Consider the following 9,091-nt stretch of genomic DNA (forward strand, 5'->3'; position numbering starts at 1 on the left):
GCTCTTCGTCCGTAAACCTGAACCGAAACCTTAGGGTCCCGTTTAGTTCATTGGAAAGGAGACTTGAGAATGGGAAATCAATTGTTTTCCCATGTTTGGTAAGTCCAGGCATGAAAAATCGTTTCCTGGCCCAAGGGAAAGTAGGGGGAAAGTGAAGCCATCCTCCCAACTTGGGTTTTGTTTTCCCTCCTCATGGGAAAATTTGGGAAAATGAGTTAATATTAAATAAACATTTTTTATGACAATTTTGTCCCCATTAACAATTTAGAATTACAATAAATCATTAAATGCATTCTTTTTTTAGTTGATTTAATATGGGTATAATTAAACATTTATATCAACTTTATTTTCCATTCCTACTCAAAACAAGCATGGGAAATGAAATAAAGCGATATCTCTCGGTTACTTTCCCAGCATTACCAAACGTGGGAAATGAATCTTCCATTTCCCATTCCTTGGGAAATGACATGGGAAATGTTTTCCCCTCAAATTCATTCCGTGAACCAAACAGGGCCTAGAGGTAATGAATCCATTGATAAAACCACCAAGTCTGATCAGTTATCTTCTTCGCCCCTCACTTTGTGTATAATCTATTCCAACAATGGGTGTAATATGTTGAAAATCACAAAAGGCATTTCAACAAATAAGCCTTAATATTATTCAGGAGATGATTTGTACTCTTCGTCCCACACATCCGTTGAAGTCTTAAAAGTCAGTACTGCGGTGCAGCCAAAGCAGAGGCATCATGGGCGAAAAGAAAATATGGTCTTAGTAAGCCTTTTTGCAAGGAAACATTTTACGCATAAACATTTGCATGGCTTGCATAAATCAATGTTCAACGGAAACAGTGAACAATCGAGGGCGGAAAGAAATTCCTTATGTGAAAATTACTTTTATGTAATTGCCCTATTGTAATCTTTTGTTAGTAATAAAATTCCGACAATTAAAAAAAAAAAAAAAAAAAAAGATGAAAAGAGGAGCTTTGTGGGAGGCTGGACGGGCTCCAAACCAGCCAAAGTTTTCCAACCCAATCAATTCCAGCTGTTCGATTGCCTCATCCATCGAGCTGTGACGATGATGGTGGCGGCAACGACAACAGCCATGGAATGTCAAACTATACACTAAAAAATCGGTTTTCCTGTAGTTCGTAAAAATAAAAATTTATAAATAAATAAAATGAAAAAAAAAAAAAAAACAACTGCATTCTAGACATGTAGCCCCAATTCCCAGAATCTGTAAAAGAGAGCACTCCGAGGCAAAAATAAATGAATAAAAGAGAATCCCAGACAAAGAAAATTAATGGATAAAAGAGAGCACTCCTATAAAGGTGTTAACAGTATTGTGTTACAAAGCAGCTTCAGTTTTGTAAATGACTTACTCTTCCTAACCTTCGCGTAGGACACAAGTACAAATTGAATCAACCATAATTGCTATAATTCTCTGTTTCTATTTTCAGTTGCATTATGGAATAGTTTCAATTTTCTACATCGTTCACTCTTCCTACCTTTTCGTGTAGAGTGGCAAGTACAAATTGAAACAAACACGCTGTTCCTCCTAAATTGAAAACTTTGCAGCCTTGCCAGAAGCCTAGAAAAGGAAAAGGAGTATAACAATACAAGAAGTTATAAAGATGCATTAGTAATGCTAACTATGAGACTTCAGTGCCAGAGCAGCTGTTTACCCCTTGACAGGAGCATTCTTCAGCTAATCTGAACCATAAGCGAAAAAAAACGAATTATTTGCAACAAGGGAGGAAAACAAGTAATAGTAGTAAAGCTGTGCGCAAATCCGGTTTAAACAGTATATGCACCACAATCACGATAAATGCGGATAAGTTTACCATAGATGGGTGTCTTAGCACTGAAATACTCCGGACATTGTTTCCATGATCACCAGAAAGTAGAAGCCTCACATGTGGGATGCTCTTCCAGGTCTGTCCAAGGGCCGGGTTTTGGAATACCTCTTTCCCCACCCACTGTGTGATTGGTCACCTTCACATTTATTTCATTTATAGAATTATTGCGAAGGTGAAAGCATAAACTAAAGACCTATTCAATGAACCCTTTCAAACTAAATTTACTGTCATGATAAATAAAATGATGATGGAGACGCAAATAAGCTTGAAGCGGAAATGGAAACTGATCCAAGCTTTAAAAATTTATAAACATTATATTTTCTACATGTCAAAATGAACTTTACAGAACCACAGCTTTTCTATGTTAATTTTAAGAGGGCAGTGGTTCACCTGTGGATTATGTTAAGCTGAGAATTGTGCATAACATGTATCCAAGAGAAAACTTACCAGTACCGCAACATTATGCTCATGTGCTAATTTCTTTAACATATACCCAGCAGATATCATCAAGGCACGTCCTGCAGTTATTCCACAAGCATGAGTCAATGAGCTCTCATCTTCACGAGTTGCATATGACATTTTTGAGTTGTATGAATGGACAAATATGAAAATTAGAAAACATTTCTACTGAAGTGAACCTTCTTTGGATGAAAAACAATTTCTTAAAAATGAAAAAAAAAGAAGAGAGAAGGAAAGACATTAACGAAACAAACAAGAAACTGAAGAAAACTGTGATTTGCATACAATGATCTATACCCTGTGAACCACTGTTCCCAAGAATCGGGGTAATTAATGAAGAGATCGAATCAACAATAAGTAACCGGACCTGCCCTCCTTTCTGCAGCTGGAACCAGATCATATGTTCAATAAAAGTAAAATTTGAAACTCTATCCAGAAATGGGAAGGAAATTCATCTTGTCAATGTGAACCTGAGATGGAAAATTGATCACTAGCCGATGTAACACGTTGAACATTGTAAAGATGTCAAACACAGAATGGCATACAATGCTGTTCATTATCCTCTGAAAAATTCTTTTTCCAGCCTACAGTTAAAATCAATGTAGATAGTATCAGAGAGTGCAGTAGTTCACTTGTATAAAAGGGCTAACTGAAACAAACAAAATAAAGAAAATTCTACTCTAAAACTGATGGTATGACCTCATCAAAGGCACAGCCAGCGATATGACCAACAAACTGGGCAATTCGTTGGGGTGAGAAAGAGTTGCCTGTGTCCAGGTATACAACATTACCCATTTGCTTCGTTGCAACATTTGAAGCAGCAAGTAGGCAAACCTGAACATTACCAAGAATTTAAATATACTTTTCAACTGTTGTTACCAGTATCTGTGCAAATATCATACGATTACTCAGGGTATTGTCACAAATATAAATAGTGAATTAGTGATATGCTTAAATCTTTATTAGGTTATCACAAAGTAGGCGCAGCACAGTGTACTTAAGCAATGACATCCCAACCCAAATAAAAGATTGTGACATGTAAACTGAAAATTTGAAATCATTGCTATCATAACCTTATGTAATTGCTGAAAAAAGTGAATTACTTACTTGTGTTTTACCACAAGAAGATGGCCCAACAATTTCAGTTAATTGTCCCTCACGTAATCCGCCTCCTAGTAACAAATCAATTCTGGTTCATGGCAACCCGAAAAACATTACATTTAGTATTACCAAAAGTCTAAAAGCAGTGAAAGGAATAAGTCAGTGTTTGGGCTAAGCATACCCTTCACGCCCAGTTGACAGTACATGCTTGTTATGTAGAGCATCATCTAAAAGCTCCAAACCATTCAACCATGGTTGATGCTGAGTGTCAATAATAGAGAGGACCTGAGTAATGCCCTGCTAGCCCAAACATAACATGATATAATTGTTTAAAGTGAATGTATCTTTGTTAAAACATAACATGAATCTGTGCAAAATAAAATTCTAATGGGGAAAAAAAAACCTGCTTTAGTTTCTCAGATGTAGGCTGTTGTTCTGCAAATGCAGCTAATTCATAGAGGTCATGAATGAGGAAATCTTCCACTGCACCAAATAGAAAAAAAGACAGAAAATTGAACTTGTGCTATTCATATTCTCTATTGGGTATCAAAATCCAAGAGACCCCAAATAGAAATTTATGTACTTTATTGGGTTTAAAGCAAATTTTACAAGTGATGGAATGGAACTCACCTGAGAAAATACCGTGAGAGGCGCAAAAGGCCTGGAAATTGGGGTCGAGTATTGGGTACTCTGCCTCCAAAGCTTTCAACGGTGCCATTTCTTTCACGTTCTCCTTTACAATATCCACACAACACAATTGTCTAAACTCAAATCGCAACGCAATGCTGTAGAAAAAAGCGTTTGTTCAATTTACTTAACTGGCCTAGTTTCCCACTTTTTCTTTCGGTTGGGTTTTGCTTTCACGGAAACGCAGAAAGAAACGTTTTTTCAAAAAGAAAAAAATTATATATTTTAAGTGGAACTAGGAGCAGAAATGGGAGTGGAAAATTGGGAATGTTAATTTTCAATTCTTATTCATTGGTGGGTCATTCGAATTTTGGCATCTCTTTCAAAGTTAAGAATAGAAATAGAATTATAAGTGGGTCATTCAAATTTAGCATTTTTTTTCAAGTATTTACTCGTGCATCCGACTAATGTCTTAGTTCAAATGTTTGTATAAGAAAAAGGAAGAGATGAATAACTAATTGGTAACATAACTGTGTTGTATGAATCATTGTTTAAAATTGGACTTGTAATATTTAAAGAGTATGTCTTGGATTTAACTATGCAATTAGTTTATATATTCTTGTTAAGATATGATATACATGTATTTGTACTACTGTTCTTCTTCTCTAGGCTGCTATTTTGTACTATATTATATATCAAACACCGCGGGGCGGGTGCGTCAAGAGTCAAAGACGACTTGACCTTAGAGCATTTCCACCAGTTGCCTCTTGCCATGGCAAGATTAGCCCTAGGGCAGGCACTATTCACGTGAATAGTGGCAGCCCTAGCCTCCTCCAGCAAAATGTGTTTCCAGCAGTTGGGGCTTGCCATGGCAAATACTATTCATTTTTTTTTTCACAACTTTGTTTACTTAAACAATTAATTTGGATAATATTTTCGGATAAGATTTTTGGGTTCCTACGTGTCAATACTATTCATATCGGATAAGATTTTCGGTTTCAAATTTCAGATAAATTTCAAATTTCAGATACATTTCAAAATTCAAATTTCAGATACATTTCGAAATTCAAATTTCAGATAAATTTGAAATTTGAAATTTCATTTGAATTTCAAATTTCAGATAAGATTTTCACCCTCTAAGATTGCGCCGCGTGTCATATCTATCTATGTACATTTTTCTATAAAATCAGAGGTTCAGCTCATACCTCCCACACCAGTTCTTCTCTACATTTCTATTTCTCAAATTTTAGATTTCATTCTCCATTCTCAATGGCAGACATGGAAGAGGTTTTGGAGAGGCAAGAGCGAGAAACTAGAGAAAGAATGCGTAGACGAGCTGCAAGCAAAAGGGCGCAAAGAGAACTAGATGAGCAACTTGGCATAGTAGTTGCTTTGCTGGAGGAAGAAAAGCAGGCTCGCCGTGGTTCACGAGAAGGCCATCGCCCAAATGTGGACAGACATAGACATTCCCGGGGTAAGAATCTTATGGAAGATTATTTTATCCCACAATCTCTGTACTTTGATGTTCATTTTCGAGGGAGATATAGAATGCAACCCCATTTGTTCAAAAAAAATCATGCATGATATTTGCAATTATGATGAATATTTTGTTCAAAAGAGAAATTGTGCTGGAAATTTAGGACTTCTTCCAGAGCAGAAGTTCACAGCTGTGATACGAATGTTGGCGTATGAGTCATCTGCTAATCAGGTGGATTAGATTGCTCGGATGGGGAAGTCCACTGTTTTGGAGAGCTTGGTGCGATTTTGTGATGCAGTGGAAACTCTGTACACCAGAGACTACCTCCGCAGACCTACGCCCAGGGACCTGCAAAGGCTTCTCCAAAAAGCTGAGTCTCGAGGATTCCCTAGCATGATTGATAGCATTGACTGCATGCACTGGCAGTGGAAAAATTGTCCAACTGCTTGGCAAGAGGACTACGGAAATAGAAAAGGGCAGAAAAGTATCATCTTGGAAGCAGTTGCTGGTTTTGATACATGAGTTGGGCACACCTTCTTCGGAGTTGCCGGATCTCAAAACGATTTGAATGTCCTAGGTCAATCCCCGGTGTTCAATGATGTTTTGAGAGGTGAAACCCCAAATATCACATATGAAATTAACAATACCATCTACCAGACCGGGTATTATCTAGCTGATGGCATATACCCGAGGTGGACAACATTTGTGAAAACAATTCCACATCCCCGATCCCATAAGCAAAAATTTTTTGCTCGCTATCAAGAGGGATACAGAAAAGATGTTGAGAGGTGCTTTGGTATCCTTCAAGCTCGGTGGGCTATTATCAAGGGCGCGGCACGTCTATTTGACGAGAAGGTGCTTAGGAGTATAATGATGACTTGTATCATCCTCCATAACATGATTGTGGAAGATGAATATGATTACGATGCTGATGACGTGTATGAACCAAATCCCATGGACACGGCCCTAACACGAATTTATGAAAAACCAGTGGGGCCAAATGGAGAAGCAGTGCAGCATGAACCGTTGGTTAGAGACGGTAGTTTCATGCCCCGTATGATTGATCGCTACACGGAGATGCAATCGTCGTATATTCATGAACACCGTCAAGTTGACTGCATTTATGGACGGTGAAAGGCAATGAAGGAAATGAAGGTGAATAAAGTGAAGTGAAGAAGTTGTTTTTATTTTATTATGTTTATGTTGTATGTTGTTTATTTTTTGTTGTGAGTGGGTTGTTTATGTTTTATGCTTTGGTTGTGGGTTGTTTATTTTTTATGCTTTGGTTGTGGTTTGTTTTTTATGTATGGAATGTTTTGAATAAAAAGGATTTTTGTTGAATATTTTCTTTATTGACTAAAAGAAAAGCAATACAACTAATAATAAAATAAAATACATAAATTAAACAAAACAAAAAATACAATGAAATCAAAGGTACATGAATTAAAGAAAACAAAAAATACAATGAAATCAAAGGCAAGTAAACTAAGACATGAAAGGCAAACAAACTATTTTAATGGTTTCCATCATTTAACCAATCCGTGTTGCTAGGTCCATCGTCACGAAAAAGTCTTCGTCTCATAACATCCCTTCGTTCTAGCTTCCAAAATTGTTTTGTTTCAGGGGACATATGGCTTGTATCCATGGCCATGGTTTCCCGATCTTTTTTTTCAATGTTTTGTTCGCGTACATACTCCCTTTCTTTGCGTACATACTCCCTTTCTTTTGCATATTCTACTTGAATAGCCATATCGTGCTCTTGTTGTTTCAAGTCCATTTCAATTCTTATGGCTTGGTGCTTTGAAAGTTCCTCCAAAAATTGAGATGCATTCTTGCTAGAATTACTCCCTCTCTTCGCCTTCGCCGCCTTCCTCCCAATAGGCCTTGGATTATTTTCAATGGGTGACTCGGTACTCATCGGGGAATTCATAGGTGAATCCGATGCTGGCGTCTCATGAAGTGGAGTCTCGTTCAAGACTACCGTCGGACCGGTTGGAATAATTTGAAATCTCTTACAAGTCTTCACCACCTCCCAACAATGGGTATGGTTGAAACTTTTTTTCCCTTGGCCAGTAGCACCAAACCACATTTGTGCTTGTATAATCTATAAAAAAAATGAAATGAAAATGCAAGAGAATTTTTAAAATATTGGCAATGCAACCTGTAAAAAAAAACTAATGGAAATTAAAGAAATAATAAAAAAAATGCAACATGTATTAAAAAAAACTAGAGACATATTAACAAAATATATAAATTGCAAGAAACATTTAAATAAAAATTAATATGACATAGAAATTAATAGAAGAAAAATGACAAATAATTTACCTCACTGCTAAGATTTTCTCCGCTTCGATGGTTGTCAATCGCTTTTGCTAAGGCATTTCTCCATTTCCCCAACTCTTTATTAAGAACTTTCCACCTACTGGATAATGCCATTTCTGTACGTGTAGAACCAATTGCCCTTTCACAAAATGCTTGATGAATTTTTTTTCACATATGAGAAAATTTAATCTCATTGCCCGTTACGGGACAATGACTAACTTGGACCCAAGCCTCACACAAGCTAACATCTTCCATCATGCTCCATGCCCCTCCATTTTCATTAGAAGAACCCATAATATGCTAGAAAAAAATTACAACTTCAAAGTGAAAAAATATTGAATAGAAAGTGAATAAATTTTGAGGAGAAAGTGAACAATAGTAGAAGGAGAAGAAAATATATGAGGATTTGGTGTTAAAAGTGAAGAGTATTGGTTGGTATTTATACACAAAAAATTCAATAATTTTTGTGTATTTTTTTAAAAAAAATTCGATTTTTTTTCAATTTTTTATTGCAGAAAAATTGGCTGCCGTTGGATTGAAGAAAAAATTCCAATCGGAGCGACCAGAGGCTGCCACATGTCAAGTACCCGTTGGCGGCCACTGTAGCGGTGATTTGAAATTTTATTTAACGTTGGCGCGTGCATTGCGTAAAAAAAATTCAAAACCTCCAGGGCTGACGCCAGCATGGTGTCAGCAATTTTGTCCGCGCCCTCGGGCCCGAGCTCAGGCCGAAATCGCCTTCGGACCTGCCCGTTTTGGTGGCCCCCACGCTCGCCCGGGCTGAGTCTTGACTGCTAGACTTCGTTTTTTCACCCAAACCCCCCCAGTCCGAGTCCAACAGCACTGCTGGACTTGCTCTTAGACTCTACCAAAAACAAAAGGACTTGGACCTTAGACGGCATTTCTCTTATTTTGGCGATGCATACACGGCAGTGCCATGCAACACACGTTTCTTCATGAAACTGCCATGTACCATCTTCATTGACCCGGTGAATTGACGATTCCCAAATGAAAACAAAAACAAAAACCAAAAGAAAAATGAAAAACTACAGTTCAAAGTTCAAAACGATAGCAATCACAGATGAATTTTCAGGTGAACTTAGGACCATTTTTTATTTACACAAGAATACTGCCAAGATAATATTAACAAAACACAACAGTTGATTTTGTTTGAATCCAAAAATAATAATTTTCAATTTTATTTTACCAGGGTTTTTTCTTGGTGGTGTGTATATATATATATATATATA

The 9,091-nt window shown here is 37.0% G+C and overlaps 1 protein-coding gene across 1 annotated transcript; it reads right to left on the reverse strand.

The window, feature by feature from the left end:
* LOC18773262 (DNA repair protein RAD51 homolog 4) lies at positions 1,300–4,299 on the reverse strand. Its single transcript, XM_020565345.1, is given in 11 exon segments — positions 1,300–1,587; positions 1,841–1,948; positions 1,950–1,991; positions 2,303–2,373; positions 2,612–2,699; positions 2,785–2,898; positions 3,014–3,148; positions 3,422–3,503; positions 3,597–3,712; positions 3,819–3,898; positions 4,046–4,299. Coding segments are annotated over 11 exon segments (957 nt in total). The 5' UTR covers positions 4,134–4,299; the 3' UTR covers positions 1,300–1,554.

This window comes from Prunus persica, chromosome G6, assembly GCF_000346465.2.
Source record: "Prunus persica cultivar Lovell chromosome G6, Prunus_persica_NCBIv2, whole genome shotgun sequence".
NCBI lineage: Eukaryota > Viridiplantae > Streptophyta > Magnoliopsida > Rosales > Rosaceae > Prunus > Prunus persica.